General features: G+C 43.3%; 3 protein-coding genes across 5 annotated transcripts; all 3 read right to left on the bottom strand.

The window, feature by feature from the left end:
* Window positions 1–161: 161 nt before the first annotated feature.
* Window positions 162–10,473, bottom strand: zfyve9b (zinc finger, FYVE domain containing 9b). Of its 2 annotated transcripts, none has more exons than XM_070960205.1 (16): window positions 10,058–10,473; window positions 7,606–8,408; window positions 7,397–7,496; window positions 7,117–7,316; window positions 6,925–7,036; window positions 5,977–6,099; window positions 5,496–5,651; window positions 5,116–5,340; window positions 4,950–5,032; window positions 4,399–4,503; window positions 4,149–4,299; window positions 3,569–3,649; window positions 3,079–3,241; window positions 2,437–2,542; window positions 2,170–2,349; window positions 162–1,333 (listed from the first exon to the last, which is right to left on the bottom strand). In XM_070960205.1, exons 1-16 carry the CDS (start codon window positions 10,119–10,121, stop codon window positions 1,172–1,174), a joined length of 2,814 nt encoding a protein of 937 aa, XP_070816306.1. In that variant the 5' UTR covers window positions 10,122–10,473; the 3' UTR covers window positions 162–1,171. The 2 variants fall into 2 exon arrangements, 1 of the variants encoding a protein (XP_070816306.1); XR_011602100.1 differs by having other exon boundaries at window positions 625–1,333; window positions 3,079–3,396; window positions 10,058–10,421.
* A 37-nt stretch (window positions 10,474–10,510) lies between these two features.
* On the bottom strand, window positions 10,511–14,107 carry btf3l4 (basic transcription factor 3-like 4). 2 transcript variants are annotated; one of them, XM_070960210.1, is made up of 6 exons: window positions 14,014–14,107; window positions 13,467–13,528; window positions 12,575–12,688; window positions 11,772–11,973; window positions 11,138–11,197; window positions 10,511–10,860 (listed from the first exon to the last, which is right to left on the bottom strand). In XM_070960210.1, exons 2-6 carry the CDS (start codon window positions 13,518–13,520, stop codon window positions 10,814–10,816), a joined length of 477 nt encoding a protein of 158 aa, XP_070816311.1. In that variant the 5' UTR covers window positions 13,521–13,528; window positions 14,014–14,107; the 3' UTR covers window positions 10,511–10,813. The 2 variants fall into 2 exon arrangements, with proteins under 2 accessions (XP_070816311.1, XP_070816310.1); XM_070960209.1 differs by lacking the exon at window positions 14,014–14,107 and adding an exon at window positions 13,751–13,774.
* A 705-nt stretch (window positions 14,108–14,812) lies between these two features.
* Window positions 14,813–17,517, bottom strand: ptgfr (prostaglandin F receptor (FP)). The gene is made up of 2 exons (XM_070960208.1): window positions 16,715–17,517; window positions 14,813–15,693 (listed from the first exon to the last, which is right to left on the bottom strand). Exons 1-2 carry the CDS (start codon window positions 17,507–17,509, stop codon window positions 15,364–15,366), a joined length of 1,125 nt encoding a protein of 374 aa, XP_070816309.1. The 5' UTR covers window positions 17,510–17,517; the 3' UTR covers window positions 14,813–15,363.
* Window positions 17,518–24,640: the final 7,123 nt, after the last annotated feature.

Here is a 24,640-nt window from a genome sequence, read left to right as displayed (position 1 = left end):
TGCAATGCTTGCTTGTGCCTGTTGTCTTGGCCATCCCAAGTATGCAGAGCAAGTAGGAGGTGAAACAAGAGCCCCATTCTGCTTTGTTTTAAAAGATCCAGGCATCCCACAGACCGGATCTACACCCACACGCCTCAGCCATCAGCAGGGTCATTGGGGTTAGACACGAGCTTTTCTTTTATTGCAACATACGATGTCACGACTGTAAAACATTAACCCCACTTTATGGTTGCTTTATGAAGCTGATCATTTGGGCAGGAAATGAGTGTGAATTTGCATTGATAGGCTTTGTAATATTGTTCCACACTCTCCTGTTTGTAGATAGGAGGCAAAACCTTGCCAACTACAACCTTAATAATAAATGGATAAATTAATACCTCTCTGACAGTCTTATGGTACAACATATGGCTCAGCTGTTTGTGCACATTACATTTTACATGTGTGCCTAATGAAGTGGCCATTAATTGTATATTTTGTGTGTTAAATCTTATCTCCAAATGTAGAAAAACATGTAATATTTCCCTCTAAGATGTAATGAAGTATAAAGCGTAGTAAAATGGCAGTACAGTACAGTACTCGGGTAAATGCCCCGTGTGTCGAGCAAAGGGTGAACAGGCAGTAACTCAGTCATTGTTGCACGTTTAATTCCAGGCTGACGTTACATGTCATGAGCAATCAGTTAAAATATATCCTGTATGAAAACATTCCTCAGGCATTCATTCAGTGTGCATCAAATTGCTACAGATCTACTACATCCAGTACTTCAAGTCATTCTCTTTTTCTCTTTGCTTCAAGGTCGTGGGGCTGACTCCAGCTCCCACTTTAAAGGTATTCTCCGTATGGAAATTGAACATCGTGAAATGAATGATATCAAGCTATGAAGCTGCTACTACTGTACAGTGCAGTACCCTGATCTGACGGTCCACGCTAGGTTTCATGCTTACCCAGATTGTCTGCTGCGGGGACAGGGTGAGATCAGAAGACCACTAAGAGTCAGACCACGTCTCTCTACTCGTGAGTGGATGAGATGGATGCAGACCTTGGATGTGGTCTGGTTCGCCCTTTGAATGCTTTTATTGCCCTGAAATCGATGGCAGCACTGATGAGGAGTGCCGGAGACAGAGTTGTTAGAGTCAGGGTTAAAAAGGTGGAACAGTGGCATGTGTGCAATCTAAGTGATGTTCTCCAGGATGTAAAAGATAAGCTCCATGACAATGGGCTCCTCGCCCCTCTTGCGACCCCTGCTGTGTATGACGGGGATCAGCACGCTGTCCAGGGCGTTGAGATACTGAGCAGGGAGGGGCTGCCCATTGCTCCCAGCCACAAATCCCACCTGAAATTACAAAACAAACCACTAATTAGTTTTGATATGGTCATACCCAGCGCTGTGCTATAAACTTAACAACTATGAATCATGTGAGTTTAACCAATATTTTTTTATCACTAAACGATCCCTGAGCACCTTTAATAACATTTTTTAATGAAAACACCAAAACCCTCAGCTGAATCCCACAATGATGAAATTCTCAGTGTTAACATATACTACAGCATAGAATCTAAATATTTTACTCATGAATGATTAATTAGTTTAATATAAACTTACAGATCCCCTCCACATGTTTTGAGGCTTACTGTCTAATGTGTGTCTGACATGACTTCTGCAGAAAAGAAGTATAATCATCACATTAAATTCCTTAAAATGGCATCAACTCCTTCTTCCTCAATAAGATCTCCAGAGCACATGAATATGCAACTTCTCCTCCTTCACTGTAGAGTCCACTCTCATTGTTTGCGCACTGGAGGATTCAGGTTTCCACATCACATTGTGTATGCTGAATAATGAAGCAGGATTGGCTCCCAAACAGCTAGTTATGTCGCAAATAATGCTCGTAGGCCTGCCTCTTAAAATCAGATCATGTCAAATTCTGCACATACATCAATCTGCACAGTGAAGCTCGAACGTTCAACTGTAGGAAAAAGAAGAAAAACGTGTTTTTGACTAGAGGGAGACTTTGATTATTTACAGACTGCAGGTCAGTATTCATGATGCAACCTTCCAATAGGAGGCACAGCCATGACATCTGATGCCTAAGGCCTATTCCAGCCCAGCATATTAGTAGCAATATATTGATGTCACTCAGCTCACTGATACTAAACATCCTTTCTGACCTCTTGAGACTCAAAAGCGACACGCAGTCCCAATTTGGCCATCCCGTCCTCTTTCAACAGTTTGAGGTGTGGACACAGTGCCAAGCAAAAGGCCCGGGCAATGCGCTCCGTTAGCCGGTTGTGCTCAGCGGAGTCACTTGCTCCTCCTTTGGGATGCTCCTGCCTCTGCAGGAAGAACACCTGCAGAGGACACACACAGAAATGTAAAGAGAAGAGACTGTTTCTGATGGACGCATGTTGATATTTCAAGCAGATTGTCAGATGTACTTCTGTCCAGCGGATGATCTTCCCGTTTTCTTTGTATTCTGACTTCTGGAACATCTTCGTACTGCTGATGGACTCCATGGACTTCCCGTCAATGGGACTTATAACTCTGCAGGACACAAACAAACAGTATCTGATTTGCTCATTTTTAACAGGGGGGGTGTCCCAATGGGAACCCCCCCCCCCCCCCCCCCCCCCCCAATGCCCCCACACCAACACACAACACACAAACCCATGTACACCTGCCAAAGGAAACATTTATATATCTATATCGATATCGATATAGATATAGATATAGATATCGATATCGATATCGATATCGATATAGATTATATCTGGGGATGGAGAGGGGGTGGCAGGTTAACAAGGGGGATTCATTTTGATCATTTGCTAACAATGGGGATGCATCCCTCTTAAAATCACCTGCTGCAGATACACACCTGTAACTTACAACATAGGACAGTTATTAAAGCGCAGTTGGATGCACGGCCTTGGGGGGAGTTATGATTGCTCACTACATATTTTGCATAGCTTAATGCTTAATGAAAATTAGCCTGTAGATGTGATTGTTACATTGTTCTCTTTAAGCACAAAAGCTTCACTCTAAGGCTGCCACATGAACTTCAAACATGAGGACACACTCACCCCTTATTCACAGTGCATTTTTCCTCTGCCCACTGTACATAAACAAGCTCCTGGCTGTCTGATTGGTCAAGCCGTCCACAGGTGACGGTGTAGTCTTTCATCTCCCGTAGCGACCGGCGGAGCTCCGCCATGGTCTCCACGGTGATCTGCACCATTAGGCCATCTGGGGAGAGGGGACAGCGATACAGGAGAAACACACAGACACCAATGGCCACACACACACACACACACACACACACACACACACACACACACACACACACACACACACACACACACTCACATGCATCAACATGTACACACGCCTAGACAAACAGTCTGTTAAAATGTACACAGACACACACATACAAAGATCAACACATTCTGAATAAAGCAGTTTTGAAGCAGGGGCGTTAACATGCACTACTCAAAGCAAATGAAAACAATGAATTTCCTGCAAGCGGGCAGGAAAGTCACGGTGAGCCTGAATCCCCCTGAGTGGACATCCTACCTTCTACAATACTGGACTTGGCAAGGTATCCTGCAGACGCTTTCAGTGCACTGCTGAATATAAAAAAGCAGGATCCAGTGACTACAACATAAAAAAACAAAAAAAAGACAGAGAAAAAAACTTTTAGAGACACAATCTGTGGCACTAATTCTCTATAGTGACAAGAAAAAAACTATCATGCAACGCCATCTAGTGTTCAATATAGGGAAATTAACATATTTAGTCCAGCAGGACGCTTGAGCCCTTGCTGCCCCATGTATCTTTTAATTTTCCTCCTTGTACCACAGAATAAAATATGTAATGTCTTTGGGAACGCTGGGATTTAGAATAATATTTCAAGGGTTGCATAGCAGCATATTTATCTTGTAATGGTGAATTTTGTGCAGCAATGCACTAACACTTATTAAAAGGCTTAAAATGAATCGATTGCACCAAATGGTCTTGGGAGGTTTAGTTAATCACCTGAATATAGCTCTTGTACAGTTCTAAGTGTGCTTTTTTTTTTTTCCAGTGTTCCGATTCAAACAAATGCCAAAGTTTCCCTAAACGACAGTTTAATGATCTTATCAGTCAGTTGTACCTTTGCGTGGCTGATTGTGGATGCTGATGGCTTGGGTCTGGTACTGGCCATCGTCTCCTTGCACACAGATGAGGTGGGAGTCTGCAGTCTCATTGAAGCACGCCCCAATGGCCAGAACATGCTCATTGGACTTATTCAAAGCCTTCATCAGCTAACGGGAGACAAGTGGGCAGAGAGGGAAGGAAGCTAATTGATGAAAAACACAAACATTAGCACCGACACTGTGAGGCATTTAAAGGCTTAGTCTTACCTCATTATACCCAGTGCTCGGTATCTTTATGCAGGTCCTCTGAGCCTCTAGATCCACAGTGAGCCCCGGTACCATTGGTAGGCTGTAACGGTAATTCCTAAAGTCCTGCAATATAATAATAATAATGATGATAATAATAATAATAATAATAATAATAATAATAATAATAATAATAATAATAATAATAATAATAATAATAATAAAATCGATTTATATAGCTGTTTTCTTAAAAATGTTACAAAGTGCTTCACAAAATAAAAATAAAGAAAAGGCAGATAAAAATAAAGGCAAGAGACATGAGCAGAGGGAAATAAAGACAATAAAATTAAGTGAATATGATCAGATAATAAGAAATACAACAAGTATAAAATAAACATATCAAACATTTCCAAAAGCTTTCATGAAAAGAAAAGCGTAAAAAAGCATTTTGCAACAGGATGGGAGGAACATTATAATAATGGGAAGTAAAGCACCAAACTTCCTATTTATGATGGGGAAATGTGGTTTTGTAACAACAGCAGACAGAAGTAGTTACAAAATGTCACACTCACCACTAGCAGTCTCATAATGGTGTGGCCTATTTGCCCAAACAATGGCTTCCTAAGGCGCACGCTGTACAGAGGACACGGATAAACTGGAACGAGACACAAAGAGGATGACTGAAAGGGAAACCTGCATCAGTACAGATGTAGCATTTCACATGAGGGCCTTGCTTACATCTGTATTCGGCCCCCAACCGCAGCATGAGACGCAAGGGAAAGGCTTTGGCCCAGGCCACCTCTGCTCTGTGGACCAGCAGGCCAAAGAGGTAGGGCTGGTTGGGCAGAGGTAGACCTTGAAGGGACTGGAGAGTGGAGCGAATGTACAGGAAGCCGGCATGCTCCTCACTGCCCAGAAAACTGCTGCCGAACAAGGACAGCGACAGATGCTTCACAACCTTTCCTACAGAAATACAGAGGCGAAGGACACGAGTAATCAAGAGCCCAAAACTGGACAAATTCAATATAACAGGTCACTGCTATTATATAACTGGTTGAAAGTTACTGCATGAGCATTTTACTGTGTGTTTACTCTGTGTGTGTGTGGGGGGGGGCGACCTGTGAGGGAGTCCCTGTACAGCTGGATGAAGTGGCTGAAAATGTCTTTGGGGAAGCTTTTCTCTTCAGGCAAGCACTGCAGCAGCACCACCACCTCCACCTGACCCACGGCGTGCATCCCCTTTGTCGTCACGCACCAGCATTTCCTGTTAACATCTGTCACACAACCAAGGCACAACCTCAGGGGTCTACAGAGACAATCCAAGCCTAAACACATGCGGTCATCTCTTTTTTCTAGTCAGATTTGAATAATGATAAACAGAGTGTAGAAATGTGGATGAATGAGCCATAAAAAGCATAAAAGTGCTGTTTTTCTGTTTGAATTTTCAAATGAGCTAATTTTCTTCATTCTCAAAGCTGCATGATTTTATCTGCGGGATCATAGCAGCCAAATACTTGATTGGAAGTGTGTGCAACGTGTTGCTGGTGTGCGGTTTTCATGCATTTTATCATGCAGGATGAAAATAAAAAAGAAACATACAGTTGACCAGCTTGACCATAGCAAGCAGGTTGGCATTGAGGACAAACACCAGAGGCTTAGCCCTGCCGCTCTCCAAGTCCTGAATGAGCAACATCTCAGAGGGCTGCTCCTCCACGGTGTAGTCTGACGGGAAAAAACACGACACAGCTGTTAGACTGCAGTAACCTCTGCGACTGCTGAGTATTTTTCTGACTTTGTACTTTTATCCTTTGAAAATGAGCCCACAGTTATGTGAGGACTGATAACCATTGTCTAAGTCTTGTCCTAAATAAGATGCAAGGACAGGTAGTTTTTATTAATGCTATTATTTTGAAACGCCCCTGTTTAGCCAGGAAGTAGCAGTGACTTTTAAGTTGGAGAATCAAAACATAAAGGCTTTATTTAGGTCATACTGCACAATGACAATGAGGGAGTGTCCCAGTGCACCTCCTAATTTCCCTTACGGTTTGCTCTTAGTTGGATGATGTTGAATATAAATCAGAGAGGAAGTTATAATGTCTGCGCGATTATGATGCACCAGTCTGGTGTCGGTTGTGCTTGAATTTATCAGGTGCTCACAAAGAATCACCGTGCTTTTTAAATGCAACAAAGACACCCAGCAGGAATCACTAATTAATCTTTCATTCAGACACACAAGCTTGAAAGTGTTCATTCAGGTTATTCAGCATCACGCTGAAATCGCTACTGTCACTTCATTGTGACTCTTCACTTTGTTCTTCTTTTTGTCATCACTAAATTGTCAGAGACCAAATTTCAGTGTTTTATGCTGCCTGATTTGAACGGAGCTCCTTTCTGTTGTGCCCCTCCTCCTATCTTTGCACACGGTGCAACACATGAGAACACCAAAAAACAGGCGAAGCAAATTTAAAGGTCAGGAAAAAAGAATACACAAAGCAATGTTGCTAAATCTTTGACTCGCGCCCCCAAACTGGATGGAAGTTGTCTTACCTCCTTTGACTCCTGTGGAGGTGAGGATGGGTGGCAGACCATCCAGGGGGATGAGGTTGGCAGAGCTGCTCACTAACGCTGTGGTTCCTCGGCTGTAAGGACCACAGGCCTCCTAGAGGAAGAGGGAGGCAGAGGAGTGAGCTATGAGCTAGGAGTGAGAAATGTTCTGTCGTATGTTTTGGGTGATCCTACATTAATGTCTGTCCCTTGTGTCCGCAAGGCTCTCCTGATCTGTGGCGAACCCATAGGACTCTTAACCTGCCCGCCGAGCGCTCGTCTCATCAGCGGTGAGAACGTAGGTCCTCTGACTGGTGTGGTCGGAGCGGACTCTGACTGCTTATTGAGGATTTCATCTGCAAACCACACCCTCCTTTTCCCCCGTGGAGGTGTCCCTGAGGAGACAATGTAAGAATGAGTTACGCTTATTACTTATGATTTTCAGTTCAAAAAGAAAACTGTGATCTGTGCTCACTTTTGATGAGGGTTGAATGACAGGAAATACAAACTCGGCCCTCCTTGCCATCCAGGTGTGTGAGTCTGAACTTCAGACTGGAGCAAAGCGCACAAAAAACCTGCCGATGCAAACATACACACAACAAATGAGGACAGACACACGTCAGCAAGTTACCTGAGAACATCTCTAATGCTGCACAACTTAGAAACTTAGAATTTTTTCCTCACCTTCCCACAAGCACGGCAGTGGTGCCTCCTCTTAGTAAAGGTAAACTTGACCCCACACTTCATGCACACCAGCGCCTGAGCATCAGGGATCCACACTGGAGCTACGTCCCCGAGGACAGTGCCTTTGTCCTTGGACAGGATACCAACAGGGCTCAACTCAGACTCGTTGTCAGGATCCGCAGGGGAAGCTGCGTAGTCTCCCATCGCTCCCTCCCCACTGGCTGCCTGAGCCCTGCTGCTGTCTGTCTCATCTCCCCCGTTAGATCTGACCATCTTAAACTGGCTCTGGAGCTCCCTGCCGTGAGTCTCCTCATGTGAGAGAGCAGAGGGTGCTGCAGTCGCCTCTGAGCTGCAGGACTGCTCTTGCTGCTCCAACCTGCTCTCCTCCAGCTCCTTCTCCTCGATCACAGAGTCCTCCTTTGATGGGAGAACCTGGGGCTTTTTTTCCTCTGACAACTTCTCCTCCTCTGGCCACGCAGCCTCGGCAGGGCTCAGCACCAGGGGGCTGGAAGGCTCCCCGAAACAACTCTCACCCCATGTGGAGATGGCGGTCACAGTGCAGCTGCCCTCCTCCAGCTGGGAGGGGGAAGCAGTTATGGCAGGATGCTTAGATGGTTTCTGCTCACATGGCCCCAAGCTGCTTCTGACGGACGCGTCTGAGGAGGTCTTAGATGGAGATTCTGGTCGTATTTGGCCGCAGCCCAGTCCTGGTTTTGACACGTCCCCATCTTTGAGCACCAGCAGGCAGGGTCTGTTCAGCCAGTGGTGCTTAGTGTCCTGAACAGTCGGATTGTCTCCTTCATCTGTTAGGATGATATCAAAATGTCTCTGTCTGTCTTGCTTTCAAGCATACACACACACACGCACACACACACACACACACACACACACATGTACACACACTAAGCATGCATGGTCATTAATAATGTCTCACCGGGCAGAAAAGCTGTGTTCACATGTGCTAAGTGGCCATTTAGCAGCATGTGATAACCTATTTCCTGACCTCATACATACCTCACTGCTTTCAATCATCACTAAAGGCAGCATTGACACTCAGGTGCCCTTGAGAGGTGCATTGAGCTGATCACAGAACAGACTAGATGTTAAAAGAAGAGGGAAATGTTTATTGTGGACTGGCTACTGACGTAAAACCAATAGTGGATCTGCAATTGGTGGTACCACATACCTGATGGTTCCCCAGAGAATAAAAAGTTCAATAGTGGTTCTGTGTTTAATTGGCTCTGCAGGATGAAGATCTACAGACTCTTTTATTGTTTGCATGTGTTCACTCTAAAACCTTTGTTGGTTCTGTATATTTGCCCATTTGTTGTGCACCTTTGTGGTAGACACATTTGAGTTTTGATCCAAGTTTCCCACTTATTGCCTGAATGTGCACATAATGATCAGATGAGCCCTCTGCAAAGGACTGTAAATATAGTCAGATCAGCCGTTTGCTTCTGAAATGACTCTATTCATAACGTCTCAACATGAGATTCCACATCAAGGCAATTAGGATCTCTGATTACAGCCACTTACTGGATCAACATCCATCCTTCCCTTGTATGTTAGTCACGTAATAACCATTACTGTAAATGACCAGCACGCAATGCAGCGCCAGTTAATGTGTCTACAGCTGATGTTCCATTGAGCTGTAGCACCCAGTGATTCATGAATAGTTATGACTCAGGAGTAAGAGGACTTAAACACTAGAAATCATACAGTAGGCGCTGCAGCCCGCGTTTTACAGGCTGCTCGGTTGATATTATTTTGCTGCACAGGCTGAGATGTGGTTCGGCACAAAAATATGCAAAAGGATATTTGATGGAAAGGATTTAGTCTGATAATTCATTTCCCAGGTTAAACTGCATTGCAGCCCTTACAGAAACCATAAAAAGAAAGGCGGGTCGGGCCGTTCCTGATGCGGGCTACAGAGTGAAGATTTGCCGAAAACGGCGGCGGGGCTGCACCGATCTGCCTGACTGGAGCGATCGCTTCCCGGGACAGTGACGCATTCAACACACGTGCAAATGTTTAATCCGCTCGCAGGCAGCGAGGCCGGCGGCAATGCGACACTCACGCCGCGTCCCGTTACATCAGATCCAGCAGGACACTTCACTGAGGTGTTATTTACCGAGGCATATGAGAGGTCTGCGGACAGCGCGCCTATGTACGCAGCCTGTCTTCACACGAGAATGTGCGCAGCATACACACACACACACACACACACACACACACACACACACACACACACACACACACACACACACACACACACACACACACACACACACACACGTGCGTTTCAGATGATGCGGACTATGCGCGCAGCCAAATGCTGTATCAGCGGTTTTCTGTGACAAACACAGGCGCGCAGTATCATCGTCCTGTATCGCGCAGGCAATTAACGGGGAGTAAAACATCCCCACCCAAACGCAATCAATGCATTTCTTACCCTCTGTTATGGCTCCCAAAAGGCTTTCATTCTCGTCATCCCGCGCAGAGAAGAACTTCAGCATTTTATCCTGCTACATCTGAGAGGCGAGGAAAACGGATTCGAGCAGCAGTGCCTTGCTCACAAGCGGAGGATGGGATGGTTTCGCCTCTCTACCCCAGATCTCCCTCCTCCCCCGTGTCTCTCTGCAGCTCTTTGAAGAAACTCAAGAGGTGTGCAGAAATGTCCCTCCCCAGTTTGCTGTCTACACAGCCCGCAGGACAGCGCGCAGGCCAACACAACAGGGCGATGATGCCAGATATGAAGAGCCGTCTGCATGCACACTCTGTCATACTGTCTGGAATATCTCAGGTTTCAGCAAGTCAGCATCATTGAACCAGATCATTTCCATACTAAACTGCATGGAAGGAGCATCTACATTTACAAAATCTCGTCAATGACCACAGCACCATCTAAAAAATGTTAACCACCTTTATTTTGTTTGATAAACAAAGAGTCTTAAGACTTGCTTTAATGACCACTGTGATCCTGACCATGACTGACAATGTGGTGAAGGGATTTAACCATTTACCAGAAGGGAGTGGTTTCTTTGTTTTTTAATAAGTGCACAAGCCAGTCTGACTCGGACATCCGTGGGCCATCATAAAATAGAAAAGTCTCTGGTAGTGTCTGATATGTCTGGATGACTAGACTAAAAAACACAGGAGGTTTCTCGCTTCATTGCAGTTCAGTCCGTGTGCACGAGCTTCATGTGTGTCAGTTTGCCTCGTTCTTCGACGCCTCATCGAAGTTCTCCACCAGATCTGCAGGACATATTGTGAATTATTACACTGGAAGACAGCAGTTTTGCATGATACTCTCCAAAAATAATATCAAATGCAGGTGATTTTATTCTTTTCAAGGAATGCAGTAGACAAAATATCACCTCTACAGTGTGGATGTTCTTAATTAACCCAATAATAGACTGCAGAATTTTAAAATTTTGTTAACCATTTAAAAGATTAAATCCTGGAGAGCATCGTCACAATCAGTTAAAAAAACATTTAACTGTCTGACTTCTGTACATATCATGGTCCCTACCTGGAACATCGTCATCCTCTTCCTCAATGTCCTCTGCCTTCGGAGCCTTGCTGTCGAGAGCTGAGATGAAGTGTGCAAATTAAAAAAAACACTGTTTTAGATTGATTGTAAGCGATTAAATGACTAACCAGATATGTAATATTTTCTTTTATCGCCACAAAAACAGACAGAGCAAAACCAAAATGCATTTGTTCTACTAATAAATATCTTCTGTGTGGATATCTCATTCCTCTGTACCACAGAGCTCCATTTTTGTCAAAAAACTATTTAAAACACATCACTGAGCCACACATTTACACAGGGTGACTATTGCTTCATTATCATGACCATGGACTCTACAGTTCACTTTGAGGTGATGCCACACACACATCCTGCTGCTGGAAATACTCACTAGAGCACCAAATGTGTGTTAAAACAGTCCCCAACAAATGCACTCTTCACTCCTGTTTGTAAAGTTTGCTAAAAACTTCAGTGGCCGGTCACCTCTCACCTCTAAATCTGCTTACTGCACCTTTAAATCAAGCCCAATCACACAACTACAGCACGCTCCATGCTGGTAAGACAGAACTCCTCACCGTCCTCTTTCACAGTGACTGTGAAACGCCACAGGTCTAAGAGGTCGAGGCACACCCACCTTGCCGGGGGAATTGTTCTGCCAGTTTGCGCAGGCTGCTGAGGCTGTCTGCTCCCAGCTGACTGAGGATGCCGGGAAGCATCTCCGTCAGCTGCTTGGTCTCAGCGTGGCCCGTGATGGCGAAGGTGTTGGCGGACAGAGAGGCCTGAACTTTGGGGTTGTTGAAGTGGATCACAGTCCCGTCATCCTTGATCATGTTCACCTAAGAGGAGAAGAGCGCTCAGTTTTTACAGCTACGGCGAAGGGCATTTTCACACCTATAGTTTGTTTGCTCTGGTCCAAATCAGCTGATGAGTTGGTGAACTTGATGTGTCTGGGGAGGGAGCAAGACCTCCTGAGGGACTGCCTCTGACAAAATATAATTTAGTACATTGCAGTAGTAAAGGTGTGACTTGACTCATTCTCCAGCTCTTTAGTAGCAACTGCTGAAGTCGCTCATCCACATCCCACCATGCAAAGCTCACATTTGCAGAGTGCTGCTAATAGCTGGATCGGATCATGTTTCCATCACAAATGAACCATTCCACAGTCTGTTTGGGACCAGACCAAGACCCCCTCAGAAGGTTTCAGCCCTGTTGTTTGGTCCGCACCAGGATTTGATTGACAGCTTTCACACCAGCTCAAATGGACTGCACTAATGGGGCAAATGCACCAAACCAAACAGGTTAGGTGAGAAAGCGCCCTAATGTGACCATAATCTGCACATCATTCATCAAGAAACACAGAAATGTGCAAAACCTGAAAGCTGGTCTCCAAAGCCAACATTGAGTGCTTCTTCATAAAGACGATCCATACCAATTTACCTCCTCAATTCCAGCAATGTTGTTCACAGCCAACTTCTTTAGTGAACTCTGCAGCTTTTTGTCATCAGCTGTTGCAGTTCTGTGTACCACCTTCTTCTTCCTGCGTGCAGATCCCTAAAACCAAACAGGACAGGAGAAAAATGAAAGGCTACAGGAGCAACACAGGCCTTGTTGTTAAACCTGTCAGTGGTCTTTTCTGGTCACATATTTTTGGCATTTTTGCATTGCAATTTCTCGTTATCATCCAGTAACCTAACATAAGCTGATATATCGGCCTGGGAGGTTTATTGGTTGAGCTCTGCTGCAGCCTTCAGGTTGAGTTTATGTCAACAAACACTTTTTTGTCTAATTGTACAGTTGGTCAGGCTCCATAATTTCTTTGCAAAGACTCAAATATTATATTTTAATAAATGTAAAAGTTAGCTATAATAATCTGAAAGGGGAAACGTAAGGCACAATCTAAGACACCATTTATTTTTCTCCATTAAAATGCATCATAATGCAAATACTGATTCATACTTTGAATCTATGCTCTATAGCTCTATTGCTCTATATAATTTGATGACAAAGGTCAAATAGTATATCTCTAAGTATTATTATTTTAATAACTTTGGGTTTAAGCTCTGATCATCTGGTTGTGAGGCACACTTTCATTTTCTCTGCTGTGCTGAAAATGTGTCATGTCACTACCCTGAAATACCAAATCCAGCAATGTTTAGTAAATGCTGTTAATAATAAAATGTAAGAAAAAAAATGCACATACCACTTTTTCTGTCTAGGTGTATTGTAGGTTTTGGTTAAGCACAGTTTATTTGACATAGCCTCGTCTCACAACATCACACCTTCCACCACCCAATCAAAACATCAGACCTCTTCCTGGGTGCCACCTTACCTTTCCTCCTATCCGGACCTGCGCTTGAAGTTTTGCCAGTTTTTCTTGATTCATGTTCTCACCTACATTAAGAGAAAAATGGCGATAATGTTGAAAACACATGAATGTTGTGTAGCTGACTGAACAGCTAGCGTGCTAATGCTGCCCCTATCTGCTACTGAGGGCTGCAGCATTAGCTTGAACAACAATATGACAGACAGTCACCTAGCTAGCTGGTTAAAAACATGCTAACGTTCACAGAAAAAACGTATTTATATCAAGAAGACGAACCGATAAAAAGGCACCAAAGAGACGGTACATTTAGACCACGCTGATGCAACGTTCACTCAGACTAGCTCTAACTTATCAGCACTGCCTGCTGTGTATGTGTGTGAGAGAGTGTGTGTCTGGTTAGCAGCTGCAGAGATGAAAACACAACACACAGCCAGAACACACAGTCTGTCACCGCCCCGCTCAGTCCGATAGCTCTGCTCCGACCGCACACCGATGACCACACGCTCCACAACCGCGGCACATTTCACACAAATCAACATAAATCATCCCAAACCTGCTCAAATATCCACAGAGGCATGCAGCAGCGAAAGATGGAGGTTATGAGGAAGGGATTACGTCACATACCATACGGATTCTTGTTCTTCTTCTGTCTTTTCCAAGCAGCTGGAGCGATTCGGGTATCATGCTGCCACCTACAGGACACTTTATAAATTACACCAAAAAAGCGCTTCTCGGCTATAATTTACAATAACTTTTTAGAAAGCTGTTGTAAATGTAAATTGAATCAAATTAACGAAGATTTTAAAACTCGCAGCAAATAAAATGTAGTAAAAACCAAATTAAATAAGTTTAATAAGTTTCCTTGTGTCTGCTGATTATATTTCATCTCACACTTTATTTGTTGTTCACTTTACTGTAATAGTCACTGTTTGCATTTTGTGAACACTGAAGTGTAATTAATGAATGGCTCTCAGAGATGTACAAGCAGTGTGCCTCCTAAAAGTTAAATCTAATTAACCCCCCGAGTGGCAGCAGGAGCTGTGATTAGCAGGAGTTATGCCAACACCTAACTGCCAGTCTTTTTTCCTACTTTGTTTCATGATGCACACAGTTAAAATCCAAATTAATCAACCCATAATTGCATTTTAAAATGTATCATGATTGATTAATCATAATTATTATAATTCACTGGAATTGGATAATTATGATTTAACACTGAAAAAGTGAGTAATTATCCCTGTGTCACAGTCCATAGAGACAAACACAGACCTCCTTCTCAAAAGATGTTTTTGGTGGAAAACAGCTTCCTCCTAACTGACATTATCCTATCATTTTGAAGAGTTGTTTGTTTTGCCATTTTTGCCTTTATTACACTGCTCAGCTCAAGATTTGACAAGAGAGGGGTGACATGCCACCAAAGCACTTGTGCAGAACATTATATTTACATTAATTGCCTACAAGCAGGCCAGTGACAGACTGACACTTGTTTTGTCTGACTTCATTCTGTCATGGTCGTATGAAAGCTTCTGGAAACAATGTAGCATGAAGCAGCACGATGTACATGCTTCAAACAGGCAAGATAGGTGGATAGAGAGGTTTCAGTAGCATTAAAAACAAAGACAGAAACTTTCCCAGCAGAAGAAGGACCATAAAGGAATGACTGACTGTGAACATTTCAGCGCATACAAATTATGCATAAAAGAAGATTTGAATGTTGGGAACAAAAAGTTAATCCCACATTATACGATAGATCACAATACTGTCAGTTCATGGTGATCATTTTACAACTTCAAATTGAACATTAAAACCAACATTATAATGGTAGTTTATGTCAGATGAACTCTGTCTGTATTCCAAGTTCTTCCTGATCTTCTCATAGATGATCGATCACTGTGACCAGGGTTCAGGTAATAGATTTGATCGCAGTGTCTGGCAGAGGTAATCTACCGAAGCAGCGGCAGTCACCCAAGGGTGTAAGCCCAGTCACCGGGCTTACACCCAAGTTGGTGGTCTCCATCGAGCTGCGGAGCGTACTGCGCTGCCAGCGGTGTTGGCCATGAGACTTTGGGCAGCCGTGGAACAACGTGAAGATTTTTTTCAGAACAGCCTTCCTCAGCAGGATGTAGACCCAGGGGTCCAGGATCTGGTTCCATGTGGCTATACGTACCACCATCAGGAGACTGAAAGACGTGGGCTCGTCCTTGGCTCTGGTGGTCAGCACGATGACACGGATCTGGCGGAGCATGAAACAATGGAACAGAAAATAACTGGTTCAATTCAAACTGTGCTTGAAGAGGTGGTTGGTATGTGATCAGAGCTTGGGGCAAATCCTCAAAAAACCTGAAAATCGGGGTGGTAGATCACAGTTTTGGAGCAGCAAAAAGAAGGATGAAGGGAAAAGGAGAAAAAGCTTGAAATGCTTGTTCAACCAGGAGCAAGCGGATAAGATGCCTGGACATATTGCAGCTTTTTAGGAGTTAAGTGGAAAAGTCATACAACTACTGATGTACTTGAGCCTTGATGTCATGAATGAATGGATGAGAGCTTCAGCACCAAAGAATGACAGGGATGGACGGATTGAAGATGAAAAGCAGTAGTGCGAAAAACTTAAAAACAATCCTCACACATCATGGATAATCAAACCTGCCAGGTTTCTGTCTCATTTCAAAACCCATTTTACGGTCTCTAGGCAGTCACTTTGTACTTACCAGTGTTCAAAATCCATGACAGACACACACGGACAGGCAGCAGATGTGTTTGATGATCAGAAAAATGAAGGTATATGGGAATGCAAATGTAAGATAGATGGATGGTTAATAACAAATTAAGATCAATGAATTAATTGTGCCCACTGCAATACTGAGAATAATACAATCTGTGCAAAATGCAATAGAAAATATGTTAAACATGTCTTCCTTTTATGAATCCTTTCAGCTTTTATGAACCCTTTCAACAGATCTGTCTCAAATCTCCTCACCTCACCATGAACTATTAACATGAGATAAAAAGGTCAACTGATGGTACCCACGGGAAGAAACGGTTACTACAACAATTAAAAGTGATATTCATCAAAGTGAAATGCACACAATGTAATCTCATATCTTGGGCATAATAAATAGCTCCAGAAAGTAATTCACATAATAATAATCATCCTGAAGTAATTTCCGAAGATTAAAAGTCAGTCTACAGCTCAAAGTGAGTGTGGACAGCTCTTATATAGCTGAATTAAAGGTCTACTGGGGAGACATTCTTACCAGTAAAGGACTCCAGCACATGCAGGACACGAACATGATAGCCAGCAGCTGGCAGATCATTTCTATATGGTGGGACGTGCCTGTGCAGTGTTGCTTGTGGCGCAGCCTGGCCTGCAGCAGAGTGCAGCTTGTCAGTGTATTGCACACAATGGAGAGCAGCAGGGCCAGCAGCCCGAGCATAGAGAAAAGCAGAGGAAGGAGCATGTCCAGCCAGTCTTTGGGTTCCTCTATATGGTAGAAGCACCAGCTCCTGGAGCTCTGAACCTCATAGGGCCTCCACAGCAGCACAGGCAGCACAGCCACCAGGGCGGCGAGCAGCCAGGTGAGTCCCAGCAGCATTTTCATGTGGTAGGAAGCTAATGCTGTGGAGTGGAAAATAGGCCTGGTCACTCCAATGCAGCGCTCCACCGCCATGGCGCTCCCAAGGAACAAAGGGCTCAAGCCAAAGAACACCATGCACGCACCAAAGACGCTGCACACGATGTGGTGAGGGTCAAACGTCTCCCATTTGTGGTGGGAGCTGTAGACGAAAAGCACCAGGGAGCCGTTGATGAGGTGACCCAGCAGGTCTGTGACCACCAGGCTGCTGGCAAACAGCAGGAAGGACGCCTTGGACTTGATCCGGATGCGGTTGTAGGATTTGACGAGAATAACGAGGGCGAGGCTGTTGGAGAAGATGCCCACGGTCATGGAGACTGCAGAGGCGGTGACAGACACTTCCCTCTGGCTGCAGGTGTTGTTGCTTGGTCTGACGTCTGACCTGCAACCTGTCTCTGAGCTCCCATTGGCTGACATGTTGGACATGAAATCTGGAGAGGAGGATAAACGTATGATTCATTTGAACAACATACTTGGAATAAAACTTCACAGACTGAAAAAATGGAGTTAACTTTATAATAAAGTGACTACACGCAGTTCTGGGTGTGACTGTGGTAAACTTCCTCTGCAGTGTTTGTACGGTACGGTATCAGCAACTGCGATGCCTATTTTCCATTCACATTTCCAGGAATCATTGTCAGGGCATTCAGCTGAAATGCAGTGACTTTCATCAAATAAAATAAAATATAATACTATCTTAATATATATAAAAAAAAAAATTACATTCTTCTACAATAACACGTTCGAGTCTGGTCAAAATCCGGCATAGCTCCTTACCTCAGGTTTGGGTTTCTCTCACGCAACTCGCCATTGTCAACATCCCCTTCACTCAGTCAATGAAACAAATCAACGTCTTCCTCGCCCGCCAGTAAACGCCGTTGAAAGTCTCCAAACTGCTCTACTCAATGTTTCTGTCGAGCCTTAAACGCGTGCAACTTGCTCCGTCTGCGCTCCGCTCCGCTGGTGCCAAGTCAGTGAAGGCGGACGAGTTTCAGACTCAAACGCGCCTCAGAGGCTGTGCACACTTGTCACATTCTGCAAAAACATACGCAAGTCTTTGTCATTGATACGACAAAAACTTTGCGCTGATAAACTGTAGCCAAAATACGCACGCCACTAATTCTTGTAATTACGCATGGCTGCCTTACGTTTATGTGTTGGTATGTTTGTGGGTCATATGAGAGCATCTAAAGGTCGCTATTATCTTCTGTATCTTTATATTACGTGTTATTTTCTGCAAATAGACTGGGTTATTGCGTGTTGTTGGATCATCCTGCTGCAGGCTGACTTCTTTAAGTTGTTCTATAAGTTCAGGCTGTGTGACAGCATGAAACCACCTGAAGTCATTTTGTTTATACTTTATCATATAGATTAAAAACAAGATTGACATGTATTTTCTCCATCATATGCACCAAAATCGAATTTCAAGTGTAGAAAAGGGATTATTTTGCTAAGATGCCATTGTGTTTTTAATTATTATTTATTAATTTGCTGTTCGTGTGTTGCATCTATCACCTCCTCCATGTGTGTAACAGCAGGAGAGAATATTATCCACTGCCATTTGAAGCAGTTTCAACATTCATTGTCCAATGCCACTGCTTTGGCATCAACATATTACCAGAGCAAACAAAGGTTTTCCAGTTCTGTGGCTTTAACAATGCCATGTTATAATGTGATAAGAAGAACATGTCTGAGCCAGTGAGAGAACAAAATGTCTTGTTCCTGTGCAACACCAGAACTCAGCCTGGACAGGACAGAGTGTTGGGACGTGGTTCAAAGCAACATCCTTTCAGTCGATGCAGTCTAACTTATGAATCACACCCTTTGTGTTTTCTGGTGACATTCTACAGTATACAGTAAGTGATTAAATGCAAACACTGCTCTTAATTAAAAGGACAGGGGCGGGCATGCTTCACTTTAATGCATCAAATGCTGGTTTTTTTTTTTTTTTTTTTTCCTGATTTCTGAATAATGAAGAAGTGATATGGAAGTTGCTCTTTGGAGATCAGGAGGTGATACGGTGTTCCAGAGAGCACAGTTTCTGCTTAATTATCAGACAGGATTTACAGTCTTCGATTAAAAAGGATCATTTGGTCACTGATGCCCAAACAAACATCAAATGAACTAGAACATAATCACTGATGTCATTTTAAACTATTAAGGCTTTTTCACCTCGCTGCCCCCGTGAAATGAGCAGTCTCTTCTTTTCCCAGAGAGACCTGAGTCAGACTCAAATGTTGCTGACAGACTAGAAACAGCTTCAAATTAAGTACAATAGAAAGCACATAAAAGGAAGACAAAGTGCTCCTAAAAGGAGAAAGGGTCAGGGGCCAAACAAAAGACTCTCAAACAAAAAATTAAGCGTACTGGGTCAGACCCAGGGGAGAGCAAATTATTGACTTTTGTGTGAAATGGCAATTTAAGACAGATGAGAGAGGAGTACATGAAATCCTGAAGCAGATGCAGGAAGGGCAGAACTGAATTTTCCTTTGAATAAAGTCATGAGTGGATAGTTCACCTGAGCAGAGAAATACAGCAAATTAGACATTTAGGTCAATAATTAGCCATTCAACAGCAGCAGTCTGACATAAGCTTTGTTCTCGAGTGACTGTTTGTTCCAGCAGAAAACTTCTCTTTTTCATTCCACAAATTATTTTTCCTTGTGAAAACCTGGTGCCTACATCACCCACAATGCAACTTGACCTCTGACAGTTTTGTCAGAGATTTGTGTGTGTGTTATAGTAGTAGTGGTTAATGCAGCCTCAAGCTGCGAGCCTCCAGCAGAGATGAGGAGCAGCCTGCTGACATCTGCTAGGTCACTTCTTTTAGGAGACTGGGTTGGCCCCTCCTCCCAGGCTCAGCACCATATACCACACTGATCATAGACATACAATATATTTTTTATGTATTTTTTGACATATGCTCAAGTGAAAACAGTGCAATATATTCAAAGTGTGACCTCATCAACTTCATTGAATTTTGTAAATATCTGCTTATTCTGAATTTGGTGCAGCAACAGGTTTCAAACAAGTTTGGACAGGAGCAACAAAAGACTGAAATGCTCCAAAAACACCTGTTTGGATTGTTCCAAAGGTAAACAGGTTCATTGGTAACAGGTGATAGTATCACGCCTGGGTATGAAAGGGGCATCCTGGAAAGGCTCAGCCTATGTTTACACGTAGCAGGGTATTTTGGAAAACGGGTATTTTAGCCCCTCTGTTTCCAAAAATAACCTCGTGCACACAACATCGTTTTCAAAAATGTTGTTGTTTACATGAACCCGGATAAATACGCCGTCGAGCGCCATCATACTGTAACTATGCCAAACCTATGGGCACGAGTGTAAACATAGGTCGCTCACATGACGTTTCGGAACCTAAAACGCAGTTTAACCCTGTTCACACGGCAACACATGACTGGCGTTTTCAGAAATCTCCACTTTGGCCGGAGTTTTTAAATATGATCGTTTCCCGTGAAAAAAACTCAGTTTGCGTGTAAACGAGAGGCCAAACCGCATGAAAACATATGCATTTTCCCTAAGTGTAAACATAGAGGGTTAGCACTTTGTGAACATGTGATTGTATGACGGATATTACTGCATGAGCTCAGGAACACTTCAGAAAACTGTTGTTGTTTGCGTGACTTAAGTGACATCACTTGAGACAGTTTATCAGGTTTCAATCAGGCCTCTCTGGAGCCACAGGAGGCTTTATTCAATTTTATCACATACAGTAGTAATCTACAAGACCTGCAAACTGACTTCGATGTGTGTTAAAGTTCCCCTTTAAGCTAAATAAACCGATCCACTGGATCAGGTGAAAAAGCATAAACACGCGGCTGTTTGTCTTAGCTGAGGAAAAGCTGACATTTTGGAGACACATGGTTTCCACAGAACAGCGATAATTATGCAGATAGCCAATAAGCTCCAAATTGTTCAAACTTACATGTCTTTGGCAGCCTTGATGTCCCTTCTTCCATCCGTGCCATTGGGCCTGTGATGCCTCCAGAAAGGCATCACATTCATCAGCTCTAAACAATGTTGTACTGTATGTTACATATTATATCATATTATGCCATCGAACGCTTTCTCAATTTCTTCTTTCAATCTTCCTGCAATGCCGCAGCTTCTCCTGGCTCTGCATGGGGCAGATCATCTCCAGTGGGAATGTATTTTGTGTTTTTTATTGGCTGCCCACTCCACAGCTCTCCCTAAATTGTTTTTTGGCGGGTTTTCACATGTGCTGCAAACGCAATTTAATTCTGGAGCTTCTCTCTCCTGGCAGAACATGACCATCTGCTTGCTGTAGCTGTTTACACACACTTAGGCGCTTGGTTAGCACTTCCTCAGCTATGGAGAGCACTTGCTATCTAGACAGGATATGTCTGAGAGATATTTTGTCCGAGCAGGGAGGAAGTTTGAGCTTTTAGATGATGATTGTGAGATTACTTTGATGAGGAAGCCAAGTCGCCTTCTTATGCCGTGCCTCCGTGCTCACAAGGAGCAAATGTTAACAGTGGGGAACAAAAGTTGTTGGAAGAGGCAAATAGCAGACAGAATGAACAAGTCATTTAAGTTCCGAAGACAGTGCAGACCCACTTCGCCTACCATGCCCATAGACGATGGGGTCAGCGTTTTGATTAATAGTCTTCTGACGTCAACCCAGTGTCTGGAATAATTTAACAAAATAGTCCTTGAACATCAGCTGCGGTGCCAGACAAGTGAGTCAGCCAACCTCTGGGTCAAACATCAACTCGAAGCAAATATCACCCCACATGTGCACATAAACCAAAGCTTTCATCATCCTGAATATATTTTAGCAATAATTATAATTAGGAAACTGGTCTGATTATTGAGTTATTTTGCAAACAGAAAATCTATTATTCTGTTGCTCTCACAGTAAGTCTTTTCGTATTTTCTGGTTCAAACTCACTGCTGTGTATGAGTATGATGTTACTAAGGGTATTCTCATAAGGTTTCGAAAGCGAGTGGCTAAGCTTGATAAGAAAGTGGAGTAATTTTCCAACATTTGCTGCACCCCCCGGTATGGACAAATTTAATTCACTCCCCTGGCATGAGATGATCCAGCAGCTTCACAGCTTACATGTAAAAAATGTATCTGCTCATAAGTTTTAGACAGCAAACGAAAAAATATGCATTTCTTTTCATTTACAGTGAATCGATTTTTTTTATGTCTGTTCTCACTTAAAACAAAATGAATATCTTGTCCTGTTACTGGAGTCATGAAACCTTCTTCTAAGCCAGGGGTGGGGAATAACTGGCCTCTGGGCTATACAGCCCGCAAGTACTTTTTTCAGTGATAAAGAGAGTAACATAAAATAATAACAAAGATTTTGTTCCAAGCAGTGCCTGAAGGCACCACACACATTGTGGTTGATATGGTGTCAATGCTGTAGATGCAGAATGTATTGCTTTTTAAGAGAAATGGATAAATGATTGCATTTTTTGTTGAAGTAAACAAGCAAGCCTGTGTGCCTACATTGGTTTGTGTGGACGACCTTGCAGTGATGAAAAAGTCCGATCTTAATGGTCACTATGGCTACAAACATGCTAAAGGGGATGAGCTCCAAGGACGGATGTGCTCGGATAAAGTGTGGCGGAGTTTGAATGCCTGACAAGCAGCTATCACCAGTTCAGTTCAGTTCAGAGTTCCTTTATTGATCCCCGAGGGGAAATTGTTTTTTGTAACAGTGCTCCATACAAGATAGAATTATAGATTAGAATAAAATTAGAAAGAAAGAACGAGAAAGAAATATATATATAAAGGCAATATATATATTTAAAAAAACCCAGAATATTAATACTAAGGATATATGTAAATAAAAAATATACAACACAATAAAATGTACAGCAATAAAACAAATATATATGCTGAGCAATTGAGCAAAAAATTGAAGTAGGATGTGCAAAATTGAAATGGAAAATATATATTAGAATTACTATATATACTGAATATTGAGTGTGCAAAATTAAATTGGATGTGCAGAAACTGAAATTGGAAAATATACATCAGAACAGACAGTGACAGTGAAAGTCCAAGGGCCATTCAGAGGGAGGAGTTGTGTAGGTTGATGGCCACAGGCAGGAATGATTTCCTGTAGTGTTCAGTCCTTAGTTTTGGTGGTATGAGTCTTTCACTGAACGTACTCCTGTGCCTGGCCAGCACATCATGAAGTGGGTGTGAGACGTTGTTCATTATAGTCCGTAGCTTAGTCAGCATTCTCCTCTCTGACACCACCGTTAGAGAGTCACACTGCATCCCCACAACGCCTGTTGAGTCTGTTGGCGTCTGCCATCCTCAGCCTGCTGCCCCAGCACGCAACAGCGTAGAGAATAGCACTATCCACCACAGACTCATAGAAAATCCTGAGCATAGTCCAGCAGATGTTGAAGGACCTCAGTCGTTATGCAGGCAAGTTTTGCAGTGAGTGAGCTAATAGCTAAGAAGCTGAAACCTCATTCAGAGGAAGAAATTGTGAAGGAGAGTCTTGTTGCTGCTGTGGAGCTGCTAATACCAGACAGTGTCCCAAAGTGTCACTTTGTCTGGAATAGGTCATGGAGATGAAGGAAAACCTGCTGCGGTGTCTGTGTGATGTGGTCTTCATGGTGGAAATTACCTTGAAGCTCTCAGAGCTGAACCTCAAGCTCCAGCAGCTCCTCAGCTCTCTGCTTTCAAATGCAAAATCATTTGAAGTGAAATCAAAGCTGTGGCAAGTGAAATTGGAAAGAGGAAACACTGTGTATTTTCCTACTCTGCAAGAACAAAAGCCTGCTATGACATCTGAACACTCTGCTGAGTGAAAACTCCAAACATTTGGTGAGAGGCTCCAGGACATGAAAAGTAAACAAAAGGAACTGAACATATTTGCAAAAAACTACTTGTGGCTCCTCTCACATCTGACTCTAACAAAGACTCACTCACACCTGGAAAACCTGCGAGTACTTATCATCATCATCATCATCATCATCATCATCACTACCATCTGACATCAGATGCCTCGCCAAAGAGTAACAGGTCCAGCCATTGCACTGGTTAGTGTGATGCATGGGTTCGATAGTTTAGCATATCCCTCAAAAGATGTTGAAAAATTTTCTACTAAGAAAACTAAGTTTTCCCACCCCTGAAGCTTTTTCATGCAGTCAAATGGTCACTTATTATCTGACAAGGTGGCTCCTGATTAAATATTCTCCCAGGTGACATTACACCTTCAAGTGTGGTGTCATACAATATCTGCTGTAGGCTGTAATGACCAGCAGCGGAGCGGAATCTTACAATACAAGACAAGCACAGGCATGGGAGCGCAATCATATTCTTTTGTTGGCTGCATCAAATGGGGCTGTTGTAATAGACTGACTGCCTCAGTGGGTTCAGATGGAGCTGGGAGTAGATAGAGCAAGATGGGAAAATAACCCATAATGCAAGCCTTTTTGCCAGCAGCACTGCCGCTTCCTCCTTCACGTCTCCATCTAATCACAAAAGACTCTCCTGTGCCAAGATTCACAGGTAACAAAAGTGCTCTTCTTCTGCT

Source organism: Chaetodon trifascialis, chromosome 4 (genome assembly GCF_039877785.1).
Source record: "Chaetodon trifascialis isolate fChaTrf1 chromosome 4, fChaTrf1.hap1, whole genome shotgun sequence".
NCBI classification, from domain to species: Eukaryota; Metazoa; Chordata; class Actinopteri; order Chaetodontiformes; family Chaetodontidae; genus Chaetodon; species Chaetodon trifascialis.
This window is presented reverse-complemented; position numbering and strand designations above follow the sequence as displayed.

Coding starts and splice junctions, on each gene's coding strand:
- btf3l4 (XM_070960209.1), bottom strand. Junction 12,689..13,466: donor AGGTCCGGATAGGAGGAAAG/GTAAGGTGGCAC, acceptor GTTTGGTTTTAG/GGATCTGCACGCAGGAAGAA. Junction 10,861..11,137: donor AGAGGATGACGATGTTCCAG/GTAGGGACCATG, acceptor TATGTCCTGCAG/ATCTGGTGGAGAACTTCGAT.
- zfyve9b (XM_070960205.1), bottom strand. CDS start 10,121: ATGCTGAAGTTCTTCTCTGCGCGGGATGACGAGAATGAAAGCCTTTTG. Junction 4,300..4,398: donor CGAGCACTGGGTATAATGAG/GTAAGACTAAGC, acceptor GTCTCCCGTTAG/CTGATGAAGGCTTTGAATAA. Junction 2,350..2,436: donor AGATCATCCGCTGGACAGAA/GTACATCTGACA, acceptor TGTCCTCTGCAG/GTGTTCTTCCTGCAGAGGCA.
- ptgfr (XM_070960208.1), bottom strand. CDS start 17,509: ATGTCAGCCAATGGGAGCTCAGAGACAGGTTGCAGGTCAGACGTCAGA. Junction 15,694..16,714: donor TGTGCTGGAGTCCTTTACTG/GTAAGAATGTCT, acceptor ATGCTCCGCCAG/ATCCGTGTCATCGTGCTGAC.